The sequence below is a fragment of the Athene cunicularia genome, assembly GCF_003259725.1.
Source record: "Athene cunicularia isolate RWA chromosome 18 unlocalized genomic scaffold, athCun1 chr18_part1, whole genome shotgun sequence".
NCBI lineage: Eukaryota > Metazoa > Chordata > Aves > Strigiformes > Strigidae > Athene > Athene cunicularia.
In genome coordinates, this window is record NW_020799123.1 from 13451035 (window position 1) to 13467518 (window position 16484).

General features: G+C 43.3%; 1 protein-coding gene across 3 annotated transcripts; it reads right to left on the reverse strand.

Annotated features, from left to right (window-relative positions):
* Positions 1 to 4031: 4031 nt before the first annotated feature.
* On the reverse strand, positions 4032 to 15164 carry DUS1L (dihydrouridine synthase 1 like). Of its 3 annotated transcripts, none has more exons than XM_026861125.1 (12): positions 14921 to 15163; positions 13954 to 14004; positions 12148 to 12200; positions 11297 to 11379; positions 11027 to 11130; positions 9919 to 10063; positions 9229 to 9325; positions 8779 to 8867; positions 7824 to 7990; positions 7222 to 7259; positions 4696 to 4771; positions 4032 to 4381 (listed from the first exon to the last, which is right to left on the reverse strand). In XM_026861125.1, the coding sequence occupies exons 1-12, from the start codon at positions 14934 to 14936 to the stop codon at positions 4230 to 4232; spliced, it is 1071 nt and encodes a 356-aa protein (XP_026716926.1). In that variant the 5' UTR covers positions 14937 to 15163; the 3' UTR covers positions 4032 to 4229. The 3 variants fall into 3 exon arrangements, with proteins under 3 accessions (XP_026716926.1, XP_026716925.1, XP_026716927.1); XM_026861124.1 differs by having other exon boundaries at positions 12148 to 12260; positions 14921 to 15162; XM_026861126.1 differs by lacking the exons at positions 8779 to 8867; positions 9229 to 9325 and having other exon boundaries at positions 12148 to 12260; positions 14921 to 15164.
* Positions 15165 to 16484: the final 1320 nt, after the last annotated feature.

The window sequence follows — 16484 nt, forward strand, 5'->3', positions numbered from 1 at the left end:
ACCTCCATTAAAATTAAGTAGTATATATCTTCTTGAGGGCCTGTGAAACAGAAACAAAACAGGACATTACCTTGCTGAGCTGGCAAGGCTGCAATTTTTTGATTAGATATAAACAGGATAATTAGTATATTGCCTAGCCTGAAAGTAATCCCTAGTTAGTGTAGGTGCAGGTGTGCCCAGCATGAATGGCTTGGCTTCACTCGTGTTGTAATAGTGCCTCCTAATTCACAAGCATTGTTTGTTAAGAAATTGATATGCTGGTCACCTTTACCTTATTTGCAAGGTTATCATCTTCTCGAATGTCTGTTGGAAGTTCAGGTTGCAACTTTCTTTTCCATTGGTGTGGTGATTTGCAGTTAGATGTGCAGAGGGATTTGGTGGGTGAGGAGCTCTGCTGGGACAAGGGTGGCCTGCACCTGTCTGTCTGTCTGCACGGCTGATCAAGGAAAGCTGTGGAAGAGGGGGCGGGGACAAACATGCCTTAAATACTAATTCTGTATAGAAACGTGTCCGGTTGGAATTATCAACTATAAGGCCCTTCCTGAATTCGGGAGCCTAAAGCCAGCTTTGTCCATTCTTCACGCCGGTAAGTAACTGTGGTGAGACTGTACTTGTGAGAGATGTGCTAAAATCCCACCGTCCCCATCTCTCACGTAGCACCAGTCTGCTGCTGTGCTATGACAGTGGGTGTTTCTCACGCAAATGCCTTTTCTGACTTTGTAGATCTGCTCTGGCACAGTAAGCAGAATGACTGAGCTTTCTGACGTTTTTGGGAAACTGTAAACGGGAAGGGGTCAGGTAAGCTATTTGAAATGCCATGATAATGAACATGTAGCTTTTCAAACAGACCAGGGAACTCGGAGTGTTTGACATCTTTAAAGTGTGTGCCTGTGCGAGGGAAGAAGTGGATGATTTCCACAGGAGTGGGAGATGAGGTTTCAAACTCCTGTCTTTTAAGTAAGGCAGAGAAGCACTTTTAAACTTGGCTCTCCCACACTGATCACTGGGCTCTTTGGTAAATGCCACACCCTTTCCCACCCCCTCGGTTTCTGTGCTAGTTCCAGTTCACAAGGCAAGCTGGAGTAACACGTACCAGCTTATTGTCTGAACTTAATTTGAATACAAGGGTAGTCAGAAATGATGAAAGCAGCTGAAAGACTTGGTTAACAAGTTGATTAAGGTTGGAAGATGCTATTCCCAGAACATTATGGAAAATATTCAAGTAACAAGCAAATGAAATGGGAAGACTCAGTAGGAATTTGAACTCCTTTTGTTGTTAAAATCTGTAGAAAGCCATAGCTAAATGTTAGGCAGGATTTAAATCCAGCCTCCAAATGGATATGACGTTCTTACCTCTCACAGTCCCTCTAGAGGACTTAGTGGGAGTGAGTGGGAGCAGCTGGATAAAAGCTGGATGCTGACAAGTCTCCAAAGAGACTGAAGATGTGTGTGATCGTGGAGTAGGGGAAGTGCCTGCAGAACAGCCTGGAAAATGGGAACACAGATGAGAAGTGGGCACAAGGGTGAGCGACGTGAGGGTGGGCCAAGGCCTCTGCTGCGCAGACAGTGCTCTGCTTGGTGATGTGTTAACTTGCTGCTTGTGCTTCCAATGACATGTCTCCGTGGATTGAATAAGCTGCTGGTAGTTTTGGGTGCTTTTTCAGGATACTGTTCCTGTCCATGTATGAACTTGTGACTGTAAACTGTAACATAGTTTGTAATGCAGGTCAGGATATATAAACTGATGTTGCCAGGGCTTGAGGGGGGTGTGTGTACACATGCCTGCATGAACACACACACACACAATGCATGGAATGGTTTTTGTGGTCAAAAAATCATGTTAAAAATGGTTTAAAAATAATCAGGGCATGCTGTTATCTCCTGATTCCTGAAAGTGCTGTGTTTCTGTCATTAAAACAAAAAAAATGTCTTGAGCACCTCTTTTGACTGGGGGTGGGACAGGGATGGGTCTTTCCTATTTTCAGAAGTGCATGGTGTTACATTTGCTTTCTGACCTTAGATGCACTTTTGATTTTTGGTTTATTACTGTTCAGTAAACTTTCTTTTCCAAGGCAAGGGCTCCTCTGCGCTGAGAAGACACTTTGCCAGTGCTTTATGCAGACCTAGTCTTCTGGGTGCTGGGTGTCCTGTTCATTTTCTTTCTGACCCAGTGTAACTTCCAAAAGGGAGTATCTGACAAACCCTGACAGGCAGAGGAAGAATCTCTGCAATCAGGATTCCAGAAAAGTAAGTGTCAAGCAGATGAAGCATCAAGGAAAAAAAACCAAAAGTCTCCCTCCTGGCTCCTGTCCTCCCAGTTGTGTTCAAAACAGTTATCAGTGTTGATACTAAATGACCCATGATTTTAAATTTGTGTAAGGTGCACACCTAAGTCAGCTCCAATCTGTGGAAATTCTGTTGCACTGGCTGAACATAAGAAAACAGCACCAGCTAAAAGAGGATGAGCTGTTTAGTTTGTGAATTGTTTTTCTCTCACCCAGCCAAACCCTCAAACATTCAGCTGTTCAGAACTATAGATCAGAAAGTGGTAAGACAGAATATCCACTCAGAATACATTATTACATACTGTAAGGTGGGCCACTTGCTAAACATTCTGTTGGCAAGGTGCTTGCTTTATTTGCTTACAAAACATAATTTCTTATTACTGGCTAGTACAGTGCTGCAGTAGGCTGTTAGGCACCAGCCTAGAATAAAATGCAACAGAAAAGGCTAGTTAGGAATAAAACCTGCCTCCCTGGAGGCAAATAGCCTGGCTTAAAACAAGCAGGGCATGCTCATAAACATATGCCAAAGCTCGTGATGGCCTGGGCTTGTGATGCAGAGGTCTGACTTGCTAGAAGCAGGTCCCTGGGACAGCGCTGTGGGTGGCACCTACACCCACCAGGCCTGATGCGCTCACAAGCGGCTTTAGAGGGGCAGGAATGGCTCAGGACACAGGCCAGGCACTCCTCTGCCATCCTCCTCCTGCCCCACATCCTCTTCCCTTCTTTATCATACTCCCCCCCTGCCCTCCCCCCCCCGCTTTTAGTTCTTCCTTTTTGCTTTACTCCACTTCCCTTGAAAGAACAATAGTTTAAGACCTGCTAATTTTACAGTTAAAGGCTCTAGTGCTCTATAGGGCTTGTTCATATGTCCCAGCTCCAAGCGTGGCTGGAGCGCATGTTGCCCAGGCTCTACAATGCACTATCAGTTTTGGCCCCCCCCAGGAGCCACTGGCGTGGAGGAGCATGCCCTGGCGGGGAAGGAGCAGCAGTGTTGCTGAGCACACGCTGACATAAACGCTGTTTGGGAAACAGGCCCAAGGGAGCGAAGTTTTTAAACCTGAGCTATGCTTTATTTATTTATTCTATCTTATGATGGGATGGCTTGACTTCCAGTTCTTCAGTCCATTAAACAGCTGCATACCATCACTGACTTTCTTCTTTTTTGTTTGCTGACACGTTACAGCATGCCCAACGCTGGAAGGCTGCAGGGACCGAGTGCCCAGGAGACACACAAAGAATGATCATATAATTATGAGACTTTGAGCAGGGAAAGGTCCATGGACTTGGTTCTAACAGCATGTTTCAGTCAACCCCTCTGTTAACAGAGATTTCATTCTTTTCCCCCCCCAACCTTTAGCTCGTGGGAGACCATTAAGCTTTATCATACTGTATATAACTCATAACTGTGACTACATGATGTAGTTACAGCAATATTTTGCAGTTTTACATTCATGTTTTCAAAGTACTGCTTGATTCCTTGCTGCATTGGAAACGGGCCTGCTGAAATTCAGACAAATGTGACACATTTTCTATTACTGAAGAAGTCTGAGAAGACTACTGAGAAGTATGCTATTTTTAGTGTGCCAGAAGGCTGTTCTAATACAAGATGTTTATTCCCCAATATTAAAAACCAAACATGAAGGGTTAATGAACACACAAGAGGCAGATTGTGATGGCAGCTTATAGAGGTTGCCCCCACCCAAAAATGCAGCATTTTCAGTCTTTAAAACACAGCATGAGAAATTCAATTGCATCCTTTTTATTTCAAATGCAGGATAATTCCCTGAGTAAGCAGCTTTTTTACTTAAATAAAACTTTTCCAGAACTTAAAATAAACCTGTGGAACAAGTTCACAGAGCTGAGGGTGAGCTGGAGGCGGTGTGTTCTTTGGCCCAGGGAAGCAGAGGCCTGGCAGGAGCTCCTGAACGATTTGCTCCCAGAGCTTCACGCTGCACCGTCACCAGCCTCCTTCAGAACAGCAGCTTCCCCCACCTCTACGTCTCCTCTCCGACTGATCTCTGGGGTTTGAATTACTCTTTGACTACTCTGCCATGAAAGAGATTTTTCATATTTGGTCTTAAAAAGTAATCCATGACCTGAAGAAACAAGGATGGGGAAAAAAAACCAAAACAACTGAAATGACTGCACCGGTAAACAGAACAGCTCATCCCTTACAGTTACAAAGAATGGATCCTCATAGCCTGGAAACTGTAAATCCCAAGACTGTGGAAGCAGAAGAAACACTGTACATAGAAGGAAGAGCAGCCTTTGAAGATGTACTATAAAACTTTAGTTAGATTTTAGTATGTGTATTTTAACACCCCCCCACCCCGTAAGCCAGAGATTAAAGGAATGAACATACATGGGAGATGAGACATTTGCTTAGTGACTTAAGGGCAGCTGCACCTACCTGGACAGTCTGCTGTCTCTTTGAATGCTCTTTTCTTACAGCATCCTCGGCACATGTTAAACACACATTTATTGCCCTGGGTTGGGATGGGGGTGTAAAGAAGCTTGTATCAGTGAAAATGAAACGATTATTGTTTACTGTAATAAGCAACAACAATACAGCTCTGCACATTCAGACCTTCGGAAAAAAACATGAACTTGGGCATTTACACCTGATTCTAACAAAGATGACAGAGTTGATGTCATAGGGGTGGGGAAGCCCCAACTATTAACTGTTTGCACATAGAGGACAAAAAACAAAACAAGCAAACAAAAAAATTCCACATTCAACTTCTGCAACATCAGTAATCTGTTGGGCAGCCCGAGTTAGTTACACAAGCAGACAAGTGCCATAAGCACGCTGGAACAAATTATGACATTTGTTACACATAAGCTTGCTGTAGTTCTCTGCGAGAATATGTGACACACGGTGCTTGACATGCTTGCTGCCATCTGCAGCTAGGCCTAAAATAAACGTTACCACAGCAATTACTTCCCTACTTGCAGCTTAAAATATACCTTAGTATATATTAAAATATAACATGACCCTTAGGGGACAGCAGCAGGTGAGTCTCAGATAACTTCAACTTGCCTATAATAGACCAGGTGTCTGGTGCTTTGGCTCACAGGTGTTTAGTGATCCCTTAGGAAAGTGGGGTTTTGTTGTTCGGCATATCTCCCTCCACTCCAATTAAAAATGCCTTCATGTTTAGGCAGCCCTTGGTTGAAATTTTTTTCTTTTTCCTCCCCCCATTCCATGACATAACTTAGAAACACACATGCTAGGGGAAAAATACAAAAGGATACAGGCCCAGTCACAAGATGTCAGGGGCTGCCTGCAACATTACACTGATGTAAGAGCAAAACAAAAATGAGACTAAGCCCAGCTTCAGACAATCGTGGTTGACACACCAAGCTGTCACCTGGATTAGCTGTGAAACAGGATGGCTTTGAAAGCAGGCCAATGCATGCTCAATGTTTTCCCAATAATGAACACAGCAAGAAGAACATTTTCTTCTGTAGCTGCAGCTCCAAACTGAGTCCCAGATGGCTGCTATGTCTAAGGTGCTGTAAGTGTGTGACAAGAGAGAAAAACACCACACACGTGTGTCCCTGACTCCTCTCCATACCTGTAATGCCACTTTTTCAGCTAGAACACAAAAGTTATTCCTTGCATCTTACACTGTTTGTACATCTGCATGGACAGGTGTATTAGCAGCAATAAATACACTCTGCTCACCTAGCTCAGCAACATCTACCTGTCAAGGAAACAGCTATGCTCTTCTCCAACAGAAAACAACAACAAAAAAACCACAACCAAATGAACTCTTTCCAAGTATCAAATATTTGAAATTTCAAATATACATGCTATACGCAACCTGGAAAACAGCTGGTTTGTTTAATGGTGAACATTGCTGTTAATCTGCTATCAAAACCAGAGCTGAGAATGACTAGGTGCTCATTCTTGTTCTGGTTAAGGGCACAGATCCAAACCCAACAAAAACCAGAGCTGCAGACCATGCCTGACACTACAGACCATACTGCACTGGTGTTTTAAGTATTTGTACCAGTACACCACTGACACCAGTTATTCAAATGCTCAATCCTTTCAGAAGAAAACCACCTACCACTAACCCTAGTAAGAGGGGTTCTCCTTCTGATTTCACAGTAGAATATACATGTGTAATCACTGGAAGTTTGGAGATTTGTTTCCAAGAGATCTTGGGAAGTTCACCAAACTCACTCAACTGTCTTAGCAATAAAGCAGCCTCAGCAGCCGTAAGTCTGCACTTATTTGGAAAGGAAGGCAAATGATCTCAACCTACATATGTTAGTGATTTTAGTGCAGCACCTTCACCTCAGAGACTGGCCACAGTTAATAACTAAGAGGCTTTAAGTATGGACTTTTTTTTTTTTTTCCCTATGTATCAGCAGGACTTGGAATGTATTCATTACTGGACACCTTAGGATTTAGAGTCATAGAACATCTGGGGTTGGAAGGGACCTTTAAAGGCCATCTAGTCCAGCCCCTGCCATGAGCAGGGACATCCTCAACTAGATCAGGTTGCTCAGAGCCCCGTCCAACCTGGCTTTGAAGCTTCTAGGAATGGACATCTACCCCCTTCCTGGGTAACCTGTCCCAGTGTTCCACCATTGTAAGAAGTGTCTTGCTTATATCGAGTCTGAATCTGCCCTCTTTTAGTTTAAAATCATTTCCCCTTGTCCTACTGCAACAGGCCCTACTAAAAAGCTTGTCCCCATCTTTCTTTTAAGTCCCCTTTAAGTACTGAAAGGCCACAATAAGGTCTCCCCAGGGCCTTCTCTGTCCGTGTCAGTGATGAAGACGTTGAACAGCACCAGTCCCAGCACGGAGCCGGGGGGACACTGCGCGCCACCGATCCCCATCCAGACACCGAGCCACTGGCCGCTGCGTGGTCACTTCACTCCTGTTTAATGGAAATACTTTACAGCACTGGCACTGACTTACCTTAGGGTTTCCACACTGATCACATTTTGCATATTTGGCTGGAAGAGAGGAAGAGAGAGAGAGTGAGAGACTCGATTTCAGCAACGGTATATTTATGGGAATAAAGTAAATTTAAAAAAAATATCAGAATAAGACAAAGCTTGGTGCTTTTCCAGTCCAGCAGAGACTCTTTCTGAAATAAAAATAGAGTACCTCAAAGAACAGTGCAAAGGTGAAGATACTTTGACTTTTTAAATGCCTCTAAGCTAAATCCAAACATAGAAAATTTTAATCCTCAAGTGCAACAGAGGACATCTGCTTGAAATGAATATGAAATTTCAATTTCAAATACTAGTGACAGCTACAATTTCATTTGTAAAGCATTTTGACCTTAAAAAGATGCTCATAGTGGATCAGTGACCTATGACTTTGATCTTTATTTTCTTTACTAATGAACATAATTTGAACCACATTGCCCACTGCCAAAATTTCCTGATAATCCCCCCTCTTTTTAAAGAAGTTTCTACAACTACACAAAGAAAGAAAATAAACAGTGGCAATTTATGTCAAATGTGGTATCACCAACTTTCCATGCATTTATGGAATGTAAATATGGAACTTACGTTTTAAAGATGGATCAAAGCTTTTATTTGGATTTCTTAACTTCTTTTTTTGTTTGTTCTTTGATAGAAGCTCAGAATTTCCATCTTCCTCCTCTTCTAGAGCACGTTTCCCTCTCACACCTTTTTCAGTCCCACTGGCTCCATTCTCCTTGCATCTCTCCTTTGGCCTGAAACAGTAAATATCATCATAAGTTGGCTGAAGGGAAGAACTAGGTGTTCCCTAGCAACTATTCTGGCTTACAGAAATCTGGGTATACCATAACCCTTTCTAGCATGGCTAAATTACAAGGAAGTGTCATTGTCCTTAGAAGTGGAATAGAACCATCTAAATTCTTTGTTAACATTGGCTGTTAACAGACACACTGTCAGATACATCGGTTGGAAAGTCAATGAAAGTTGGCCAGTTAAATTGGTTAAAACACCTGTTAACCTGTTATTCCCAGGTTTTACTTATTTACTTAAGTATTAAATCTTGACAGGCCCATTCTCCTCTTCAGCCCAGTTTTCACAACAGAAAGGGAATAAACTATCTGAAAAGCTTGTCCATACAGCACAAGCATCCTCTGTAGAATACAATTTAGTTCCCATCTTTGCGACCCTGGCAATTGCCAGCAACATCTGTGTTACAAATAACAATAAAGTACTGTCAGGTAGCACATTTGTTGCACATCAGGTTCTCTTTCTGAGCTGCAGTGGAATTCTTGGTTTTTACTTTCCAGAGAGAGAAAGAAATCTGAGGAGGCTCTAAAGGAGAAGATGCATACAATGAGCAACATCCCCACAAACAAAGCAATAACCAGGAAAAAAAAAAAAAAAAGCAGAATAAAAATAATCCAAAGTCTTCACTTATTTTCAAAGAATGTAAGCTCCTAGACCAGAACTGGATGGCTCTGTAACGACAGTAGAGGTGGGGAAGGCCTACGGGTACCTGCCCATGTTGGAACAGATAACTCACCCTGGCCTGATGTATGGCTGACAGATCCAGTGGAAAAAAGGCAACCCTTCTTTTGGCTTTTCTCCTTCTTTCTGATTAGCTATTTCTTCCTGCAGCATAGAGTTACAGTCAGTTTCATGGAGTTCTCAGGAAATACTCTAAATAATACTTCAAACTCCAGGAAACCACAAATTGGAATTCAAACTACCAGTTACTGACAGTCAAATACAGTCAAAAAAACTCTACTAAAGTAGAGAGATGAATTGAAGCAGATGTGTAACTCCTAGATCAACTTCATACCATGTAAAGTTGTTCAGGCTTAAGGGGCTGCTACTGTAGTGAAGTACCAATACCAAGGTTGGTAAGCCCCAAAGTTCAGGTGACTAAGGGACATCAACTGCATGACATACATCACAGATTCCCACCGAGTGAGGACAGTGTTGTTCTGGGAGATAGGGCCCATCTTGGTACCTGGCATCGTAGCTTCAGCTCCCTGTTGACATCTACAATGCCCTCTAGAGTCTTCACTTTTGCTAATTCTTCACGCAGCTGCTGGTAAACTTGAAGCCTGAGGCAAATCCCAAACATCAAGTCATATTTATTCATTATTGCTAGACTGAGGAGATCAACTACAAATGTCTTTATAAAAGCTTTTGATAGATTTTTTTCTTGCTGCACTTGACTTTGGTAGAAGCTTATCTTGAAAAGCACACATACCTGCTCCTCTTTTCCAAATAAATACTTGGCATACGACCAAGGTACTTTGAGATAAGCTTAACATGAACTTACAGTGCATCAGCTGCTCCTCAGTAACTGCCCATGGCCATGCTCTTACTCCACAATAAATGCAAGACAGCTTGCCTCACAATGAACAAGGAGTTAGTTAACTCATGTTTGGCATAAAGTCCATGTGTGCATGTGAGCAGTTACCACACGGCAGCTGATGTGCTGTGAGCTCACACCCCAGCTTATCTTGTGGTGACTTGGTCATTCCCCAGGCCCCGTTTCCCAGATACACCGTCCAGAGCAAAGGCCTCGGCCCAGAGAAGAAAACCTTGCAGCATACTGATTCTGGCAAAACAAATCTTTGTCCAGAAAAGCAGGACACTTGCTAAGCAGGATGAGCCCTGAAAGCATTCAGAGTTCTCTGGAGATACTCACGTGTGATGCCAGAGCTTGAAGAGATGAGCCCTGACGTAAGACAGTGGACAAGGGTACTTCTGCACTATCTCCAGATACTCCTCAGCCATCTCCCACACCAATGGGTTTCGGCCCTCAAACAAAGCTGGGTTATGAAGATTACCTTCTAAGGAACGAAAAGAAATACTCAAACTTTCATTTCAGGACTGAAACAGAAAACAAAATCCAAGCTCTGGAGCTTGATCAGCTCTGTTGTGAGTCTACCAGCCAGTCACAGACACATCACCCATGTACTCGCAAAGAGGAACACAGGGCCCATAAAAGTCTAGCTTGACCTCAGGATACTATATTTCATTATACAATTCTTAACTGAGCCAAATAACTTGTATCTAATTAAAGTACATTTTCCAGAAAGGCATCCAATCTTGACACAAAACCAGAACAAAAATTAATAAATAGAGAAATCACTGCTTTTGTTGCCCAGTGGTTAAATACTTGGACAATGGGTGTCTTACCTTATGTCTGTGTTCACACCTATCTGGCCTAAATTTACAGATACTCCTTCTCACCGTGCTTTTCTAACTAGCTTCACAAGCCTTTTGTTAACCAGCATTTTCTAAAAGTAAGATTCTACAATCCCCTAGAAAATACGTTCCATTGTTTCAATTGTGTGAGTGATGGAAAGCTTTTCCTGATGTCTATCCCAGCTCCTCCTGTAGGAAGCAATGCCAATTCTTTCTTGTCTCAACCCAACATGAACCATCTGCAGGAATATTAATCAGCAGACACACTTACTGCATCAATATCCATTCAAAAACCATTCCACCGATTAATAGATGTCATGAAAATATTCCAGGGCAACAGGAGTCCCATATGCCTTTGCCAAGTAATTGGACTTGAGCTGTCCACTCAATGGTACTACAAGTCCAACACAACAATTCTTACAAATCCTAAGTGATTCCTGGCCCTGGTGAGAGATGGCCAGTGCACCAGTAGAGAATGGCCACTCAGTTTTCAGTCAGAGGTGTTCACCAGGTCAGTCTGACGTATGCTTTAATACAGGAGACTGCTAAGACTAGGAAACAGTTCATATTCTCATCTATTATGAGTAGAAGTTCATTTTCTTTACCTGCACTCATGACACCATGCACTCCTGTCTTACGGATACATTCTTCCACATCACTGAGACACTGGATGTTTCCATTTGCAAATACAGGAATGCTTACAGCTTTTCTATACCAGTGAATAAAACAGATGCATAAAATTGAGAATTAGACTCAAGCTAGAAATTCTACTCCTGTCACACAAATGTGTTTGTTCTTCAATGCCACTGCACACTCAGCTTAAAATCTACCTTGGCAGCGTGTTGGCAGAAATCCAGACTGGTCTGCTCACTAACCTGACAGCTTGAATGTGCTCCCAAGATGCCACGCCAGCAAGCGGCCCCTTCTGTTCTTTAGTGCGGCCATGCACAGTCAGCAGCTAGAACACACAGGGAGATTTACTTTTCATGTGTATGAACCACTGGGATAAATCCACTGACAAAAACTTCCTTTCACCCCATACACTTCACGGATGCCACTGAATTCCCACTGCTATTTCAACAGTGCAGGGACTCTGGTATCACAGAGAACATCAGCAACTCACCTACCATGTCATGGGCTTGGGCTTCTTTCAGCTTGCTATTCTGCAGCAGGACAAGATTGTATCTTGGGTGAGCCTACAGATTTCCTCTGGCATTGCCTCCCAGTTGTGATTCACTCTGGAATCTGTGGTATCTCCACCTGGCTTGCTCCTCAGCATATGGCCTGAATACGCTCAGTGCTGGCTCTAACTACAGACTGACTCTTCCAATTTAACTGGAGTTAAATCCTAGAAGGCTGCCTATTTCTTCACCAGTGGTGGTCATCTTTGATACTGTTTTTTTCTATAGTCCTGGGGATTTCATGCATTCACACAGCCTCCTGCAGCACTGTTAGACTGAGATGCTCAACCACAGTGAAGGATGCCACACTGTGATTATAAGAGAGACTCTGAAATCATCGTGTCTTACTTGTGCTCATATTCATTACTCATACTATTGACCTGCCACCTATGACAAGTACATACAATCTCTCTGCACCCCATTTTCTCTGTCTGTAAGACAAGGCAGCCTATTCACCTCCACAGTACACCAAGACCTGGTCATCAGCTGCTTTACACAGAGACACGTGTCCAATGCAACAGTACAGGGAGCAGCTGCCTCCTTACCTGGCAGCCAGCCTTCTCCAGCATCTGTGCATACTTCACTGTCTTGTCAATGTCTGGGAAAACGCGGATTTTGCATGTGATGGGAACAGAGAGCTTCTCGTTAGCCAGTAAAACTGGGAAAGATTGAAAAGACAGGTAAGTGGGCTGCACAATGCTATGAAAAGTGCCTACTCTCCTCAAGACCTGATACTAGATATAGTATGGAAAAAGCCTGAAAAGTTAATGCTATGCAGTTCTCACAGCTTAAACAGTCGGCAATGTCCTCTGCGATCCTTATTGCACAAGTTAATCAAGTAACAGTAAAACATGAAGCACAAAATCTGCATGCTAACAAGAAGGCATAAAATAGTCAGCATTTAATAGCCCTTGTATTTCCACTGCATCAAACCTTCACTTTCAGGGACCACCCCCCTCAAATCTTAATCATTGATACAGGTTTACTATCATCACAGACTACTGTACTACTTTGCCAACATTAACAATTGCTTGTCCACCTTTCCTACAAGAGATGCTTTGCTTCATTCCAAATTATCACCCAAATGATCATCACGAGTAGAGTCTTGTCCATGGCAAGCAGAGGCTTATCAGCTGAGGTAGGCTGTGCACCCAATTAAGTAGTAAATGTAGGTTACAGAGTCCGGGTGAAATCCGGAACAACATGTTAAACTCCCACAGCCTTTACACAGTGCTCAGGATCGGAAAACTACTAAAAGGAGCTAATGAAGACACCAAGCAGGTGAACGCAGCAATGGCATGCCTGAAATTCTTTTCCACAGTTTGGATGTGTCATGTAGGAAGTCCTGCTGTCTCCTAATCCAAATCCTAGGAGCTCTAATGATAGGTACTTCCCTTTCAAAGGAATGGGCAAGGTGCAAGCAGAAAACAGTACTCCATCATTTTAAAGAAGGCTGGGGGAGAAGAAGGAAGAGGAAGTTTTGCCCATCTTTTATACAATATCCTAATAATACAATTGTCTTACTAGACAGCCTGGGTTCTCACCCAACTAGATGACCTGGGTTCTCCTCTCACCTTGAGGCTGTTCTGATTTGCACCTTTCACTCCTAAGAAAAGTGCCCTGACAACCACATAACGTGCTGGGCAGGGAAGCACTGTCTATCTTTCCATGTTCTCAGCAGTGTCTTTGTGCCAAACATAATTCAAGATTCTCTGGACCACAGGGAATGCAAACAGAAGTAAGACTCTAACTTCACAGTCCAGACACTTGCTTAGAAGTGGAATAAAAGCACATTCTCAGCTTTACACAATGATCAAAACCTTGCTTTTTAAATCCGTTCCAAATGTGTTTCTTAAAAAAAATCTGATACTGTTCACAACTGCTACCAATAGTCTGAAAGCATCCGACACAAACTAGAGGAGAGGCACAAGGTGCTATGGTGTGGACAGAAAGAGTACACTGAGTTCATCAGAAAAGGCCAACGGTGGCTTCAAACAGAAACAAGACTCCTGGCACCCAAGAACTTCCCAGTGAAAAAGTAAGGCACTGGGAGTTCTTCTGTTTCTAGAGTTGAAGAGCCACTGATCAGGACTTAATCGACTCACTTTCACCTGAAGTCTGCTACAGGTACTGAAGTCTTTTAGCAGATCTAGCATGAGCTTGTAGTGGGGTACCACCAAATATCTTGAGGGTCCCACTGTAATACAGTAAGAAAGAAAAAATCCCAAACCAAACACAACCCTCCCCAAAGAAACATGCTGCACCTCCTTTCCCCCCAAATCCCTAAACCTCCTCTCAATGGTGAGTTCATCTCAATGCCTCACTGAAGTGAGGCCTCTCTAAAGACTTACTCATTCTCTGAAGAAGATCCCACTCCTCTTGCAGAAATGCTCCGTAGTGACCTGTAACAAAATGGCACATGACAGAATTATACAAGGGAGTAAGATTTTGATGCATACAGCTTTCATAAACGTTCACATTCAAGGACCCAGACACTCGGATGCCTCACTGGCAGACACAGAGTTGCTCTGTCCTGCCCGAACTGGAGGAGTTGGATCATTCTGTTCCCCAAGACATCAAACAATGAATCCTCACACCCTACCTTCACTGCTGCTCCCTAAGGCTGGGGGTATTGACACTGGCAGCTCAAAGTTCAACTTCCAGGGGTTTAGACCAGGTGTTTAAAAATTCTCTTCAGGATAAAACCTGATCAGATTGAAAGATCTTTTTGCCCTGTACACCACTGATGATTTCCTATTGGTCTTTGAAAGGCATTTTAGAAGAGGAGCAGGCAGTTACTGAACAAATCCTTCCTCAGCATCGTAACAGATTCAAAATTTTCAAGCTCTGGTTCTTGTTTTCAAACACAGCTATCTTTGGCATATCTTTAGGGAATTCAGTAGGTGTTATCCTTTTATACATTAATGTGAATAAACTCCGTGCAAGTATCAAGAAAACAGGAGATGCTAAATGCCTGCATGATGTAATTTTAAACGCAGTTTTGCAGAATGAGGCTACATGAGCAACTGAAGTCAGAAAGAAAAATCAAGCTCTTGCTATAAATACTTTTTCTGAAGGATATTCTACATACACAAGCTGTCACTCACGAAAAGTTGGAATTATCAGTATACTGAATTTCTCTTTAGGTACTGAAAGCATTACCTGTTAAAGCAGGTGTATCTAAGTCTGACTTCAGCAGTACTGCAGCCACTTCTGCCACCAAGGCTTAAAAGTTGGTCCTCGTGATGTTTTACTGCCAATGTTCACCTCTGAACCATACCATTTCTCTGTTTATCCAGGGTTCATATTTGCACATACCTCTCTTTGCAATCATTTGGGGGCAACCCAAATTTAGGTCTATGGCATCACAATAATCCTGAGCCAACAGTGCTGCTTGAACAAACACTTCAGGGTCATTGGCACAGAACTGAGAAAGACAAAGAAAAGTGGAATAATCAGGCAATAGATTTCTTCAAGTACTAACACATTATGACATAGTTATAAAGTAATGACTTGCTACAGAAACCAGGCATAATACACACAGTTAATAATAACAAACACCATTACTCAAAAAACCCCCAAACAAAAACTGTCGCACTTACCAGCTAAAGATCCTCAACCTTCAAATGACAAAATGAGAAAGATGAGCATTCAAGAGGCAAAGAAATATTTGTAGACTATTTTACATGTAGTACCCAAGAATATGAGGGAGTAGCTCTTAAAATCCCCTGCAAACAGCTGTAGCATTTAAATACATCAAGGTGGTGCAGAAGTTACCTGTGGTGTCTCTGGGTTCTGAGACAATTCAAACTTTGCAGACACCAGTAAGCACCACTGCCTTCAAAATGAGTTCACAAAGAAACCTACCTCCCACAGAAAAAGGAGAATATACAGAGCTGTAGTGAGACAGACCAAAGCTCCACCTCATCCTGCTCTGACAATGCTCAACAACAGACAGCTAGGGAACAGCAGAGGCTGGAAAGCATCTTCAAGGACTCTGGAAGCAGAAGTGGTATTTCCTGTACCTAATGACCCTCAGTACAGTTTTCCTTTATTTGTTTTCTAAATTCATGTAATCCCTCATCATCCAGTACATCCCATGGTAATGAATTTTGCAGTTTATCACCACCCTTACTTAACACTCATTTCCCACTCGCCATCTTCAGACCCCTCATACTTCCACAGACTCTCCTCATTTCTCCTCTCAGTCAGGGGAGACGCTTCTCTTCCAGGGTGAAAAGTCCTCATCCATTTAACTGCTCCACATGTGGAACTCAAGCTGTTCTTCCGCTCATGCCAACTGCCTTTCCCTCCATTACTCTCCAGCTCCGCAGGCCCCCCCCCCTCTTTGGGATGGAGGAAAGTACCTGAACCTCACGCAGTACTCAAGGAGAAGCAGCAAAAGTGCATCTTGTCTTCCTTGAATCCTTTTCCTATAGCGAAGCATTGACCTCATGGTTACAGAGAACTACAAAAATGTGATCCTCCCCGAGGGTTCGGATCTGGAACAACCCCTGACTCTAGAAGATGAGCCTATCTCTAAAGACGAGGTGCAGAGAACTGAACCACCTGAGAGAAGTCCAGTGCCCCGGGCCCCCGCGGTTAAGACACTAAATCCTCTCTGTCAGACGGGATAAACAGAAAAACACACGTATGTTCGTGAGCTAAGTACTGTCAGCGGGATCTAGGTGAAGAAAATAAGATTTCTGACCTCCTAGAGAACCCTCGTAAAACGCGGGTGAGCGCGACTCATGCGCACTAGGAAAACGTCTGGGTTGGTGAAGAGAGCCGGGCCGGAGGAGGGGGGCGAGGGAGCATTTGGCAGCGCTGACCGGGAGCGCCCGGGGCGGCTCCTCCTGGCGGGCCGGGCCGCCGCTCCCAG